Genomic DNA, 16,523 nt, shown 5'->3' with positions numbered 1-16,523 from the left:
GTTGCTAATTGAGTTGCAGACTTTCAGAATCAATGATGCACAGCACAGTTCATCTGCAGAGAATAAAAAGCAGTTTATTATTCCAGTTTTTAAGAAATGATGGCAAATTATGGCGTGTTGGCAGGTGTGGACAAACTGGGGTGTATGTGTATTAGGCTGATTGAAATGCCACAACATATTGTCATATAAAAATGAATCCTCCTGCCATCCATGGCTGGGAGGATGAGCTGTTTGGTGGGTTTTGGAGAGACATAACATTGAATAGCTAAGTCTGTATAGGCCATTTACAGTTGTGCGTCTCTGTGTGCTAGCTTGCCACTGGCCGAGGTCCTGCTGCGCTCCGACGTTCGTAGAAACAGTACAACGCCTGACAGCAGCCAAAAAGCGGAAGAAGCGCTCTCCGTCCCTGCATCCAACACCCACCAACCTGTCGACGTCATTACATCTGTTACGTGAATGGCACTTTCACACTTCCTAAATTAACTATAGATACGCGGGAGGTGAAGTTCCATTCTACGTTAGTTTAAATTCATTGTTATACTTGTTGAAAAACTTGCACACACCAGTTTCACATTTAAGTGGCCATTATTGGAATAACTTCATAAAGTGCGCACCACTACCAAAGCAGCACAGCGGACATGATACGCTTGTAAATAATTAAGGCATTGCTGGGATTGTATACGCGGAGTTTGACATTTGCGCGGGGGGAGTCAGTACACAGTCCAATTATTGCGTGGGGTGTTACGCATATACATACAGTAACAGTTTCTGACCACTTTGTATTATATCACACATAGGCTTACGCAGGGTATTTGTCTTTCACACATGAGCGCGCACAACTGAAGCGCACTGGCAACCATAAAATTAAAGTCTGTTAAAAGTGAAATATCAATTTGTTTATATTATACTGTTAGGCTTTCATTTTTTCATGTAGGCCTACCCTTTTAAAACATTTAGTGTACACATGAACTAATTTCGTGTTAAACTGAAAACTATGAAATATGCATACTCACTCATATCCAACTCATAGCGCGCACACACGCACACATTTACAAAATGCTCAGCAACAGTGTCGCCTGTTGTTACAGTAGGCTTGTAAAATATAGATATTAAATAACCAGTTTCCTAGCTGAATCACTGAATGTACAAAAGAGAGGGAATTCGCATCTAACGTCGCACGTCACAACGTGCCATGTCACATGACATGAGTGCTCAAAAATAAATTTATTACAAAAACAAACATAATAGAATTCAGAATTATTTCTTGCAATCATTTTATTTTATTCTTTTATATATATAAAAGAAATATTCTTACTGGACCTAATTTACGGGGGGCAAACTCCGCGTATGGACCAAAATTACGTAGTCACATACTAAGACGTATAACATTACAAAAATATAATAAATAATCATCAATCACAACCCTCCCCTGCGACCATTCGAAAAGATACGCTGAATAGTGTTGCTCCAAAATATAACACTATTACTAAAAAGTCTAAATACAAAATTTGAAGCCCATTCGCCCTCTCCTGGAAAGATTGATTTTTTTTTTTTACAATAAAAAACAGAGAAGGCTTAATGGAGTTCACAACGTGAAACCTGTGGTTCACCATTAGTTCCAACTAAAGTTTTTCTTTTTTCGCCGTTTTAAGACTGTGTGTCTGTGAGTCTGCATTTGATTACAAAATGGCTCTATTGCAAAGGCTATTTTTTATATTACTGTGGCCTCTATCTCTCGCTTTCATGCACACACCTTGACAGACAGGAAATAAATACTGAGGGTTCAATCGTTTCGAAATGAGAACGTTTTAATGTGCTCTTTTACCGCAGTATTTGTGAGGCGGGATAAGTGCGCTCATGTTACGTAACGCACAGAATATGAAATAGCCCTTATCTTCTCTCTACCCAGCCGTCTTTGCTGAGGATATTGCTTGTGGAAAAAATTAGCCTACTCTTGGTGGAAAGGTGCTTCACGACGTCAGCGCGTGAAAGCAATTTTATATAGCCCTGTGCTTCGTATCTGATATTTTACGGCTTCATCTTTGAACATTGTCAATCAAACAAAGTAAATGATTTCATGATTTTCTCATATTTTACATTATTCTCTGAGTTGTTTTAATAATTAACGACATATTGCAAAACGTAAACACTGGTAATTTAATGAACACATAAGTGACGAACATCATGTTCACAACTGCAAGATAGAACTTATGAACCCCGACAGAAAACATTCACACGATGGTCAGCTGAAACCAGTGTAGAGAATTTCATACATATACCATTCCACACGTTTGCATTTAATAAAATACAAAGCAAATAAATTTAGCAAAGTAACATTTTGGCTGTCTAATTAAGTAGCCCTTTGATTGTCATAATGTCGAAAAACATGAACTCGCAGTCTCAAAAGCAACTTAACAATGAGCAGTAACTCAACTTTTGGATAAAGGAAACTTTTGCACTCTTGCACTGAAAACATGGGGTGGCTCTTAGAAGAGCCTTTGGGGTTAAATTGTCCAGAAATGTCGCAGTCCACTCACACCTTGGCAGGGGCTTTAGCCTTGGATGTTCTGCGTTTAGCAGCCTTGGCTTTCCTGGGGCTCCTCGCCTTCTTCGCTTTCGGCTTCTTGGCTTTCTTTGGTGACTTGGCTTTCTTTGCTGCCGCTGGCTTCTTAGCCTTCTTCGGGGTCTTCTTGGCTCCCGACGGTTTCTTCGCTGCCGACCTCCTGCGCTTTTTGGCCGCGGGCTTCTTGGCTTTGGCCGCTGGTTTCTTCTTTTTGACGGCTTTCTTCTTCTTCGCTACAGCTTGCTTCTTACTGATTTTGAAGGAACCAGAAGCACCAGTTCCCTTGACCTGAACCAGGTCTCCCTTGGTCACCAAACGTCTCAGTGCCAATTTGATACGAGAGTTGTTTTTTACAACATCATAGCCACCAGCTGCCAGGGCTTTCTTCAAGGCCACAAGAGAAACGCCGCTGCGCGCCTTAGATGCGGACACAGCCTTCAAGATCAGGTCAGACACGGTTGGACCAGTTTTCTTAGGCTTGGAAGACCTCTTTTTGGGAGTCTTTGCCGCTGGAGGCAATGGTACTGCTGGAGCCACAGCAGACATGGTCGTTTTTAATGATGCCAAAGCAGTTCCTGACAATGTCTCACAAATCCCTGAAAAGTGGTCTGTGTAGTCACGCATGACAGCTTATATAGGGTGGATGAGAACCCTGTAGACTCAAGCGTAGTGGAAGGCGCACTTTCCCTTCTCCGCATAGTTGTGTTTTCTACCTTGAATAAAAATGTGAAATTTAACTCGAAAACTGTACTAAAATCATTTTGTCAACACATCCAAACACAGAGAAAATACTGGGCTTCCCGGTGGACAATTTTTCTCATCCTTTCTAAATTCAGACTTTGTTAACAATATAAAAAATCAACCCATCTACGGGGTTAATTGACCGTCGCGAGTTGTACCTTTCTAAACATTTGTAAAATTATTCGATTTAAACCGCAGCATAGACAGAATAATAATCGTGAACATTAAAAGAGAAATCAATCTGAAGGATTTTCACTAGCTTTAGCATTTGTGCTATGTTTAGTTACCAATTTAATGCATTTTCGAAAGACCCAAAAACACACACAAACACGTTTCTGCCTCCAGATGAGCAGCGCATAATGTGTATTTATGTGGACACATAATAAAAAAGTATTGAAGATGGTCCATTAAATAGCAATATTAACAATTATTATTACTATACATTTTATAGCAATAATATAGTTATACAGTTGTGGTGCATTGTGAATAATTCTAATCAATTATGACCATTTATTCCGGCGGGAATACTATGGAGCCATGCCAATAAAAAGCAGATTACTTTACCATTTTAAATAAGCAGAGGAAGGGACACACAACATAGACTTGGACGTTTATGTGAAAGTTTGCTGCCCTCAACTTGAAAGTTAAGCAGTTGTTCAAACGCATTCAATTTTATCAGCTCATAAAGTGCATTCTACCACAATACAATCAATAATGTTTCATTGACTGTAACGTGCATATATATTATATATGTGAATGAGAATCTTAAAAGATTGTTATTATTATTATTATTATTATTATTATTATTATTATTATTATTATTATCATCATTCTTGTCGTTGTTAATAATAATAATAATAATAATAATAATAATATAGGGCAAATAAATCCGCTCACATTCCCATGTCCCATAAGAACCGTTAAAAACAGTTACGTGTACCAGTCCGGCTGGAAAGTACATAACTATTACTTTACTTTACCAGACAGTTTCATTACAATGTTCAGTGAAAAGATTTCAAGATGTGAAAGACTTAATTAAATGTATGCCTTTATTACAAATAGCGTGTCAATACTGGACTTCCCCGTCGACCCAGGGGTGGACGCATATTACAGCCCATTAGACATTAATATCTATGTTTCAGTTAAAGATGTAGGCTACTATGAAATTATGACAATTTGACGTCCTCCAACTGATTTAAGTCGTCACGTTATATCGAAAAAAGGAAGAATTCCCAGTATACATAATCACGGAATGAGCAAAATGTAGAAACAAGAAGAAACAAATAAACACATGTCTGAAATAGCACAATATGTTAAAAGGCGTGCAAGACTTCTCTTAGAATTCAGCAGTATAAAACATTTGCTAAACCTTTTTATTTAAAAAACGTGCCAAATAAAATAAACTACGCAGCCACACTGGGCTCACGAATATAAACAGGTCTGCTACAATCACAAGAAAAAGCTTCATTCATGTCACGAAACCTTTCACAGAGTATTTCATGGTATATCTTTGCCTCTATTGCAGATGCATATTTAAATTCAATCTAATACTATCTAAGGGCAATTTTTAATGACAAATACAATACAATCAAGGGCGAACCGCGCTTTTACTGGGTTTTGACAGAAATACAGCGCCTTTTCGTCCTTAGATATTTCCCTCGTTTTGCATTTACATTGTCAGCATTCCAGAAATCTTCCTCCCGCCCGAAATGTGGCCAAGTCACCTCATCTGCATCACACTAGATAAAAGGATCTCAATAGACATTAAATGAATGAGAAATCGGTGTCCGCTCAAGAACACGTTTCTTACATGGCAAGCATCTGTTCTACTTTGTTGACCGCTTTAAAAATATTTCGGACGCATGTGATATCAATTACAATGACAAAGCAGTATCGGTTTATGAAAAAAGTCTCCAAATGCAAAATAATTACTGCACCATCTACTGAATAACAATGAAGTAAACATATATAATACACGAATATAAATAAGACATAAAACACAAATACATAAATATCGCACGTATAACAGGAATTGCCGGTGTAGTCTAAATAGATTGACTAGACTAACACATTCCAGTTTTCAGTATTTTACTTTTAAGACATGAGTATTTAGTAGCTGAGTAAGAGGTGCAGCACTAACAATTTGTACATGGGTGTATTTTGATTTGATATTATTAAGTGCGTTAAATTTTATTTTAAACCTTGCTTACTTGTTTGTAGTGGTATTGGTTATTTTGGCCACGAGTGGCTTAAAATCAGATTGGAACGAAGTGTAATTATTGAGATCAATTACTTTTTAAAAAGTTGGGTGAAAGTGAACAACATTGACCTGTTACAACATATAGGCGCGTTTCTTATATGCATTACATTTTATAACAGAGAAAACATTCAGTTCCTCAGAAATCGTTTTTTTTTTTTTTTTGTAATTTTTTTTGTTTGTTTTCTTATCTTAGAGCATACGCGGCCAGAATTTGGGACAGTAAGTAACAATGGTGCTGTGCGTTTTCTTGTCATAAATGTAGCCACCTGCCAGTGTTAAAACGACCAGATTCGAGAGCACCTGTGATCAAATCCCCCGGGGCCACACTATTTCCAAACTTTAACAATCACCATTTTACAAATCGTTTGCAAAAACAACCAAAAGAAAACTGAATGGTATTTAACCACGATGCTTTACTGCGCCCTTGCCTCCTTCGATCGTTCTTTTAGCGCGGTTTTTCAATGAATGTGTTGAGGTCAATTTGTACAATTCTCGACATTGTTCATTGGATAATACTCCGAACATGCTCACAGCCAATTGTTAGAGAGCACAGATTCTGCTAAGGCTAGCTCTTAGCCAATCGTAGGTGGATGATATGAGTTCGGAATTTCCGTTGAGAGTGAGGGCGTGACGAAACATAATATTCGTTTGCTGCGCTTATCTGCACTAAAAACGTGCAATGTACAACCTGGCCGTTCTTACGCATTTTGGCAATTAATACACTCTCTCTTAAGCAGCAAAACATTCTTAATGATAGAATGTATTCTATTCTTCTTGCAGCACTACGATAAATTACGTTCTAAAAAGTCCATTAGTAGTCTAGCCTATACTTCTGTTGAATGTCCATGTATATCTTATATCCTTTAAAAGCAGTGACGTGGAACAAAACATACACATCTGACCCGACCTGTTATAATAAATACAATATAAATATAGGTATGTGGCATGCCTTTTATGATCATTTTCAGCATTACGGTAAAAAGCACTTTCTTGAACTACAGAACTGAAGTTAAATTTAAACAAAAACTGAAAGGATTTCATCATTTTAGAGGTAACAAGTTACAGTGAGTATTTGCATATGTGCAACCTATTTTAAAATTAATTGGGAATTTTCTCTTGCCAGATATTTAGTGCCACACATGGTCCTGCATATCGACAAGTTAAAAAAATCTAAACAAAACGGTGAATCTTAAACTTGCTCCAGATGGACATGGATTTTAAGATTTCAGCTGAAATTAACGTCCTTAGACTCTTTATGGGTTATGTCAAAAAATCCTCACACAATAAGGGCCACTATGGACTGACATTGCAACCATCTCAAAAAGGCATGTATGCTGGCCTATTGGCTGCGTTTTCTGGGTGTTTTAGTTAGATGCCAACATCCTGAACCATACCACTTGCTGTTTGCAATCATCTTTTAAAAATATCTTGGTACATTCATCTGTTGAATCTGTATCATGGCTCCTGTGTTACTATACGACATATCAAAAGCTACAAACATACCCACTGTTGTCTTGTAATTTTACAATATTCAGAAACCCAACACTGTGTGTAGTAATAGATGCTTTCTCACACACGAGTATAATAGGTCTTACTGTCTTATGCATCCACTACTGTCTGATATGGTGTTTATTCCAAGTAACTGAATTAAACAGTAACATATTTCATGCATGCAGGTAGATCATGAACTTACAGAAGGGCTAGCTTTATTAAGGCAGAGACTGGTGAGGTGAGTGAGTTATGTGAATCAAAGCCGGTAAACTAACTGAGCTTGGTGTGATATTATGCAATCAGATATTATTTTGGTAAGTGGCTTGCTATAAATAAATGACAGATAAAATTACCACAGTATAGAAAAGCAACATTTTATTAATAATTTCTCTTGTGTGGGCTGTTCACATCTTACCAGCTAACATTATTTTGAATTACATGACCCACAACCTCCTGATTGCACACTGTGGGAAACCAGTGTAAGACAGTTGAGTCAAAATTCCTTTTTTGGGGTCAATTACATGGCAAATTATGCTCAAGCAGAATTTTTGTATGTGACACAATCACAAACCCCCTTGAATTCTCCAGTTACAAAACGTACATTAAATCAAAAATAGAAAGGATTCTATTTCACCAATGCTATTTGCTGCTTCTACCAAGTTCATTTGTTCCCATAAAAAAAACAGACTGTAAAACTGTCTACATGTTGTAAGTGTTCTGAAACTCACCCCTAAACAGGTATTGCATTTGAAATTTCCCACCTTACCAAAACTTACAAGAACACATTTCAGTGAAAGCTGAACAAACAATGAACTGTGGTGATTTAAGCTGGTCCATAAGTACTCCTGAAACTTTTACAAATAACTTCATAAATTGGTAAATGAAATGTCTTGACCCTTAAAATTGCCACACATATTTCATTTTCATACAAAAAATCAGAAGATGGAAGAAAAACATCTTCAGCTTATGTGGTATGCCTTCTTTGAGGAAACTCATTCAGATTTATGGGTTATTGCCCATTCCTTAAATAAGATCAAAAGCATCTTATCTCAGATAAAGGGTCATTATACTTTAAGCGACACTGTATCAATGCTACCAGATGAGAGGTCTGAAGTTGTCTGCACTGGACTTGTCATATACAATTCTAACATTTATGAATAAAATTGTGGCATACAGTTTGTGGTTTTATTTAAAGATGTAAATGCTTTGAAAAGAAAGTTTTCAGAAAGGCATCATACAGTAAAACAGACAGATTAAGGCATGACCATGTCCATTTCCACACCCATTTCAGGCACAATTTTTCAGTCACTGAAAGCAAAACTGAAGTTTGCTATCGCAAATGTTACTGAAGTGTAAAACATATAATGCATTGTCTGGGACATTACCCAGCCATACTCACCAGTGATAAGGCAAATGATCAAAGCAAAAGAACTGTGCATGTACCTGCATGCCATGTTTGCATAAACAGAAAATAGAAATGGTCCTCACGTTCAGTGACATCATCTCAGCCTTTAACATACAGCCTGATGGATCATAATGGAATGGCTTGCATTTCTAAGATGCTGAGGGTTACAATTCATCTTTCAAATTCTTCAGAATTTGATGGTCCATGAATTGCCAGAGGGAAAAAACAATGGCTCTTGGTATAGGTGGGATATTCCTGATAATTACATTTGCTGCAGTTCAGTCCTGAAACTTTATCAGCTGTAGATATTTAATGTGTGGGTGGGTGTTTTTCTCACTTTGATTTGACCAGATGCTTAATGATGGCAGTATTTCCAGGAAAAACAAAAACAAACAAAAACCACTCGAAATGAACAAAAAATATATGGTTATTTTTAAATGTTAAATAGTATGGCTAGTGCAACTGCCTAGTTTTTCCTCCATATGTCATTCGGATAAATGCAGGGTGTGACTTCCTTTTGTTTATGATCTCTGGAAAACCATTGCTTGAAACTTGGGGCGTAGATCATCTTTGACCTTCAAACAACAATCAAATATACAATCCAATACAATCAAAACTGCATCTGTTTCTTTGTCACTAGTCTTTGTCAAATATAAATATTAGTAAAGGTTCACACAAAAATACTATAGCTACATACATGTGTGTTGAATTTATGCATGAGCTCATTATCTAGTTAGTGTTGAGTCAAAGCTTTCTGCCGCTTCAGTTATAAAACATTTACTGGGTAACCTTTTGGCTGAAATCTGTTCAATGATCTTGTACCTACCCATCTTTGGAAAAGATGAAAATAGGGAACTGCTTGTGTTTTCAAAAATTTCACCTGAGACTTGTGACTTTGTGCTGTGTCCATGTGCCTTTTTTATTTACATTCTTTTCTCGCTGGGGTGGCTGTGCCGAGGAATCAAAACTCCATCCTTACGTTCAGTCACACCACTGTCCCCATCACCGTTAGGAATGTGTAACTGGAGCCCAAGAAAGAGGGAGACCCCTCCAATGGGGGGGCAAAGGCATCATTGCCGAGGGCGAGCTGTGGACCTTTGTCTGTGCTTGTGATGTTACTTACAGTATTTGCTTAGCTGACAAATTTAACCAGAGCAACTTGCACAGCTTACAAATCATCATCCATCCCTGCGGGCTGATATTGATATTGCAGCCGTTTTGGGTTGGGAGCTTTGCTCAAAGGGCAGTGCCCCACATGAGGATCAAACCGGCAACCTCTGGGTCATGAGCTGCACTCCTTATCGCTGTGCTGTGACGTGGCCTGCTCACGTGTGCCACGACTGAGGCCGCCGTATGGTGCGATCAGACAGAAGGGAGCCTTGGCCTATGGGAAGGAAGGGAGGGCCGGGCCTGGCAAGCATCAGCAGTTGTTGAGCAGCCTGGCCCTCAGCTCCTTGACTCTCGGGCTCTCCTTGACGCTGCCCACGTCGATGTTGTAGACGGTGGTCTGAAGGAAGGTGTAGACGCTGCTCAGGGCTTCGTCGTAGGACAGGCCGAACACGAAGTGCGCCTTGAACAGCTCATCGAAGGCCCCGAGGGAGCAGCCCGCCTGGCAGGGGAGCAGGTGGCCGTCCAGGGCAATGTAGAAGCTCTGGATCCGGTCCCGCCTGCAGCCCGCCGCCACCAGATACGGCTGCCGCTGGCCCTCAGGTCCGCCCGGACGCCACTCTGGTCTGGAGCTGGACTGGGGAAGGGCAACGGGCAACATTAACCATCACCCTTAACCTTCAATTCAACAGTGATTACCAGCAAAGGAAGCCTGGCAAATGTAGGCTAATGCTACTGCACAATATTCTCATTGCGACTACAAATCTCAATGTCAGTGGCAAGCTCTGTTCCATACCACCCTCTGAAACTGCACAACACGGTCGACCGCTTCACGAGCACTGATCTTGGCACATTTCCTGCCTCCGGGAGGTGGAGGCAAAAGATGAACCAACAGCAGAATGGAGGCCATATCACTATCCCAACCTGCTGAGAGAGACACATCTTAGAACTAACTATTAGCTCCAATTATATTACTTATAAAACCATAGATACTTCTCTCAAAGCGCCTGTTAAAAACCATGTGGTTGTCACGGGGCATAAACGTACCCAGCACTTCGGGTAAATCCTGGTCACTGCTGGGCTCGCGCTCAGCACACCTCAGCAGGTTGCACAGGTCCGCTGACTGCGTGAGGGACTTGGCCTCTTTAATGACCTTGGCCTTGAAGCTGCTGTCCCAGTTCTCCAGCAGTTTACAGGAGGTCTCCAGTCCAAACAGTAGCGTGAAGTCCTGATTCACCTGTACCAGGAACAGAATGTCTCTTTGGACTTAAAGCATAAATGAATCTAATGCATGATACTGCACATTGCTGCCACCTACTGTTTCAGACACGTAATTACAATAAAATATCCATGGTTCACTCAATTCCCTGGTGTAATAGTACAGTTTGGTGAAACCCTTCTTACAACTGACAGACAACACACTCCGTAACACACTGTAAGAGCAGTATTCATAAACTAACATGTACAGAATTAAGATGTCCATGCATGCTACAGACATAGGAGGAGATGCGCTGAGGAACATCAGCTACACTGAAGGACCCAGGCACGGTAAATATGGAATGTCACACTGGCTTGGGTTAAGTCTCAGACAAACTCACCAGCCCCTTGGTGTCCAGCAACCTGGGGAAGGTGGAGAGGACAGTGCCGGCCTTCTGCGGGTCGTGGACGAGCTGCTGCCGGTACTGAAAGGTCTCCCTCATCTTCAGGAACACCTGCTCCTGGTCAGTGCACTGGGCCAGATACAAGATGGCTGCCTCGCACAGGTCCTCCTGCAGCTGCTCCCCGGAGTGGGTCTGCCTCTCGAAGTTCGGGCCCCTGCTCACTGCCGCCTTCTGCTCCCCGCCGCTCCTGTGGAAGGTCTTGCGCTGCACCGTCTTCAGGCGCCAGGCCAGGTACCCCGTCCCGTTTTTGCCATCGTAGAAGTGCTCCTGCAAACACAGGCATCGCATTTAAGAGGCTTTCCCCCGAAGGACGGCTTCCGATTTTGACCGAACCTGAAAGTCTGTCGGTCACAGTTACTGTAAAAGCAGAGGTGAACACGAGAGCGACTCGCTCACACGCCTGACTTACATAGCCTTTCTTCGAGAAGGGGTCCTTCAGGGAGGGGAAGAGCGTGATTATCCCCAAAGCATAGAGTTCTCGCACATTTTTGGGCGGAATTCTCCTAAAAAACAAATCGACGCAACCCAAAGACCAAACAGTTTACGCAAATCATTTCATTAATATATATCCATGAATGCTTCCTGAAGCAAGTGAAATAAGCTTATATAAAAGCCTAACAGGGTGTTTTGTATGTTGCCTGTTTAGATGAGTAGCAGTACATGTGTCAGAGAGATAAGGCGAACCCTATGATTACCCCTGTGTCTCAGTCATGTGGGCCACAAGCATGTTGATCAGGTGTCTCCTGGTGGGGTCAGTCAACGTTCCCTTGGCCTGGTACTCCTCTACAACCCGATCCCCATCGGGCCTCCTGGACAGAACTGCGCGAACCAGCTGGAGTTACATTTAATTACATTCATTTAGTAGATGCTCTTATTCAGAGTGACTTCCAGTATAAAAGAACAGAAGTGTATCCATCCATGGTAAATGAGCAACAGTGTCAGACCAGGCTAACAACACTCCCAAACCTGTGAGTGTGAGCATACCACCATTCAAGGCCTACCACAACTTAACTTGTACTAACCTGACTAGACAGCCTAGAAACTAAGGAAAGTCATGTACACAGTCTACCATACATCACAATAACTAAATCACAGAATCTAAAACACCTGTTAGAAAGTGAGAGTTAGAGAAACCGCTGACTAGTCACCGTGTAGCAATGCACGACGTGACACAATTGAGATTAGGGTGTTACTGGTTGCAGGCAGCGACACACATGGTGTAATGGGACACTGTGGATATCCAGCTTTGTCAATAGACCTGGTTCCTCCTTTCAAAGGGGACTATGAAAGTCACTCACTTTGCAGTGAGGTAAATAAAATTCACCTCTTTGGCCTCAGAGGCCATGTTGTCCACTTCGGGATAAGGCCGGGGTCTTTTGGCTGAGGACCGTTTCTCTGTCCAGGAGGACCCATTCTGACTGACCAAGGGCGCTGCTGGTGCCTCTGGGCAAGAGCTGACTATCGAAGGGTGCTCTGAAGAAGGCAGATATTATGTTGAGAATTCAAAATGAAATCAGTGAAGATATGACATGTGAATATGACTTTCTTTAATCCCCACTGTAAAACAAATCATAGGCAATCACTCAGGAGTAAAAAAGCTGTAGTAGTTGGACCACAGTAAAAATAAAACTTACCAGCAGCGGCATCTTTTACACTGTAGCATAAATCAGGCTTGCAGTCAAACTGGCCCGGGAATGCCTGTGAGTCCATGTCAAATAGGTTCAGGTCTGAGTCTTTGGAAAAGTCCATTTTTTCCCCAACTACACGAAAACAATATAGAATATAAAAACAATTATTTTGCCTTTTCTAAGGCAAAAGTTATGAAATATACCCATTATCTTCAAATGCAACTGACATTCTGCAGGCTTGACATCCTGTATTTTCAACAGATGTTAGATGACATAAAAGGTGTGCAGTGTAATTCAGTTTTAACCTTGCAGATTCAAATGCAATTCCCCACTACCCAGGTAGCAATATTCATATTTTCCTTGGCATTGCTGTAAATGATCCCTGTCTGTATTTGTCCCTCAGGGGCGGAATGAACTCCCCATGGGGGTTAGGACAGCAGAATCACTGGCCATCTTCAGACTGCATCTCGGTTCCACTTCTATCCCCACCCACTGACACCTGCTACTTCTTGCATTTACTTCTTGCTAATTTTATGTGCAGTATTATGACATATTACAATGTGTGTTCTAGGGACTGTTGGCTTTTGTCAGAGTGCACAAGTTAACTTGTGGTCGGGCTTGAATAATGTTAAGCTCAAACTCACTGGTCTGGGAGTGTTGTGAGCCTGGTCTGACACTTGCTCCTTTAAACTGAATGGTTACACTAATTTTCGATTGTGATGGAAGTCTCTCAGAATGAGAGTGTCTGCTAATTGTATATAGTATGATGTAATGTAAATGGCGTCTGGAAAAAAAGTGTTCCTCAAATCAAAATATACACAGAGAGCCAGAAGCATTCAGTACTCAGTATCCACAGCAGTTTCCCACAGACGAATGTGGGTGGAATGCACAATGACATTACAGTGCAGGACACACACTTGAGCTGGCCTGGTGCGACTGCGCCGAGCCGGGGCTACCTTTGGGTGACTGAGGGGGCAGCGCCACGGTGTTCCTGCACGCATCACAAAACGGGGGGGCCAATTCCGCGGCCTTCAGGCAAACAGCACAGAACGAGTCTATCTGGAGGGGAGAGGTGTTCACAGAATGAGGGACTAAAGGATGAACAAGTGAAAAAGAATCGGTAACACAGAATGAGGAGCCACCAACAGACTGAGCCAATAATAGGGATAAGCACCCAGAGCTGAGTTGAATGAACTGAAATCGCTTTATTTGCCACTCTGTGTTTTAGAGGGAAGGTATGAGCATTAGACTTCTAACATACTTATTCTACAGCTGTAAGGCAGGGCACTAACCTTCACATCTACCTCTGGATCCTCTTGTTTGATGAGGGGATCTGAATGAGCCACATTCTGCTGGGGTTCTGAAAGGACAGAGTGGTCTCCTGTTTCTGCATTTCATTCATGGCAAAGTGAGTTACCCTCTATAAAAGAGGTGGCAGGTAGCATAGTGGTTAAGGAGCAGGACTTGTAACCGAAAGGTTGCCGGTTCAATCCCCGCTGGGACACTGCTGCTGTACTCTTACCCTATGTAAATCACTTTGGATAAAAGTGTCTGCCAAATGAATAAATGTAAAACTTCAAAGTCCTGGTCAAGGTGGGATTAGGATATATATATGCTTGTGCAGAGTGCAAAAATAACACGCAGACCCTGTGTAACACACGACATGCGCTGCCTGACACTGTGACAGGGGTAGACACTAGTGGAGTTAAACAATCTAGCCTCTCTCTAGCCTCTCTGTCCAGAAATATTTCAACTCTGTGCGTTAGTTTGTCCCGGTAATACCAAAAATTCAGTCTTATTCCAATCACTTCTTATACACATAACTCACAGACAAAATATCTGCGCATCTATGTCATTCAGCCTGTAACGTTACAAAAGATAGGCAATCAGTCATTACCTGCACCGTCCATCCCGGACTCTCCCTGTGACTGTAACGCCAGTACTGTCTCTGATTGCTGCAGTTTGATTTTTAAGGTGGCGTTTTCTTCCTCATGTTGGGCTATGATGGACTGCAAGTTGACGAAGCTGTCCTCGTACAGCCGAGTAATCTCGCACACTGTGTTCCGAACCAAGACCTCCATAATAGAAGCGAGTTGGTTCTGAAACGCCAATACAGAGCCTGACATTGCTGCTTGTTTGTTGTTGGTCTTCTTCCCTTGTTTTCAACGGCGAAGTGAATTTGTGTAAATTATGGTATTTTAGCGCCCTCTATCGTGCTGGAGCGTGTGGAAACACCGGATGTTGATCTCCTTTGTTTTTCTCATGCTCAATGCTTCTCTTTCCTGTTGAAAGTCTACGCAGGGACATCAAGCGTCAAAAACGTCAGCTTCTGAAATTTTCTGTAGCCACATCTTGCACCCCATGTTATTGTCAAAAGTGAGTATATTTAGTACAACAGAAATACCCAGACAAGTGCATTTAAGTGTCAACAAGCATTAAGACAAATAATAAAATAACTAATAAAACACCCAACCACTGACTTTCATGTGTTGTGAGAAAACTAGTTTTTGCAAGCACTTCTATGACCCCTCTCCCCTTTGAAAAATGAATGCTATGTGTCTGTTTCAGCCATACAGTTCACAACTATACATGCGCATGCACAACTCCAACTTGCAAGATCGAGTGTAGTAAGGAAAATAATTTATCATCATGATGTACAAGTATACTGGGTACCAGAAGGCAGGGAAATACAAACAATTGACAGAGTAAGTCATCTTGATTGGTCCTGTAAAATTTTACAACCGTGATGGCCCATCTACAGTTCAAGAATAAAGAGACCGACAAACCTAAGCACTTTATCACAAAACAGTGGTGACTGCGATGCTAATGTGTAGACCAAATGGCTGCCTGTAGCCTGAATGGTCTGCAGACACACATGTGAGCCTTTCTGAGACACCCAGACACCAGGCCCCATTGTCTGCAACGTAAAAGAAAAATTAAGAAGTATCAGCAAATCATATGGTTAATGTTCCTTACTGTATAAACAAAACACAGTCAAATCACACATACCTTTTCCTTCACAATTACGTCCACTCACATCATTTGACACTTCAGGAGGACTCAGGACCAGACAGAAATACTTAGCCTTCTGACACAAAGGGCTGAAATAATGGATATCAAGCCTTTGCATTGCCTCTGTACAGAAATAATTAACCATTAATTTAAATTGGTGCACACATCAGTCCTTTTTTCCTAGAACTGGCACCCTCCAAAAGCAGTATTTTGTTACTCCTACAGTTATATCTTATCAAGCATAACAGAAGCTGTTGGCTGTCTAGGGGTCAGTTGCATTTTGCTAGCTAGCTGAATAATCATGTGAATGCACACCACTCCAGCACAGGACCTCTGCATTGACCGTTCTGTTGCACAAACTCAGTGTCACGTTTTGCACATCAGCTCCACACTTACTGATGCTCGTTAGGGTGGTCTACACATCTTTTTTAATGCTATTGTCCACTCGAGTTATTATGTAATGCCCTAATTGCTGTAACTAATTTACTTCAAGTTGCAAAAGTTGACTCTCTCTCTTCTGTCCTTATCTGTCTAGATCTATCAGCTGCCTTTGACGTGGTGAACCACCAGATCCTCCTGTCTGAGCTGTCGGCTCTGGGAATCACTGGAACGGCCCTGGAATGGTTCTCCTCCTACCTCAGAGATCGCTCCTACC

At 41.3% G+C, this 16,523-nt stretch overlaps 2 protein-coding genes across 3 annotated transcripts; both read right to left on the bottom strand.

The window, feature by feature from the left end:
- Positions 1 to 1,672: 1,672 nt before the first annotated feature.
- On the bottom strand, positions 1,673 to 3,154 carry LOC118777188 (histone H1-like). Its single transcript, XM_036527953.1, has one exon. The coding sequence runs from the start codon at positions 3,107 to 3,109 to the stop codon at positions 2,534 to 2,536; it is 576 nt and encodes a 191-aa protein (XP_036383846.1). The 5' UTR covers positions 3,110 to 3,154; the 3' UTR covers positions 1,673 to 2,533.
- Positions 3,155 to 10,277: 7,123 nt separating this feature from the next.
- Positions 10,278 to 12,666, bottom strand: LOC118777187. 2 transcript variants are annotated; one of them, XM_036527951.1, is made up of 5 exons: positions 12,553 to 12,666; positions 11,924 to 12,060; positions 11,638 to 11,731; positions 11,166 to 11,495; positions 10,278 to 10,804 (listed from the first exon to the last, which is right to left on the bottom strand). In XM_036527951.1, the coding sequence occupies exons 1-5, from the start codon at positions 12,571 to 12,573 to the stop codon at positions 10,517 to 10,519; spliced, it is 870 nt and encodes a 289-aa protein (XP_036383844.1). In that variant the 5' UTR covers positions 12,574 to 12,666; the 3' UTR covers positions 10,278 to 10,516. The 2 variants fall into 2 exon arrangements, with proteins under 2 accessions (XP_036383844.1, XP_036383845.1); XM_036527952.1 differs by having other exon boundaries at positions 11,924 to 12,047.
- Positions 12,667 to 16,523: the final 3,857 nt, after the last annotated feature.

Source organism: Megalops cyprinoides, chromosome 4 (assembly GCF_013368585.1).
Source record: "Megalops cyprinoides isolate fMegCyp1 chromosome 4, fMegCyp1.pri, whole genome shotgun sequence".
Taxonomy (NCBI): domain Eukaryota; kingdom Metazoa; phylum Chordata; class Actinopteri; order Elopiformes; family Megalopidae; genus Megalops; species Megalops cyprinoides.
This window is presented reverse-complemented; position numbering and strand designations above follow the sequence as displayed.

Excerpts from the sequence above, each read along its gene's own strand:
- LOC118777188 (XM_036527953.1), bottom strand. The coding sequence starts at position 3,109 with ATGTCTGCTGTGGCTCCAGCAGTACCATTGCCTCCAGCGGCAAAGACT.
- LOC118777187 (XM_036527951.1), bottom strand. The coding sequence starts at position 12,573 with ATGGCCTCTGAGGCCAAAGAG. Across the intron at positions 11,732-11,923 it reads CACATGACTGAGACACAGGG|GAGAATTCCGCCCAAAAATG; the intron begins GTAATCATAGGG and ends TTTGTTTTTTAG. Across the intron at positions 10,805-11,165 it reads TGCTGGACACCAAGGGGCTG|GTGAATCAGGACTTCACGCT; the intron begins GTGAGTTTGTCT and ends TTCCTGGTACAG.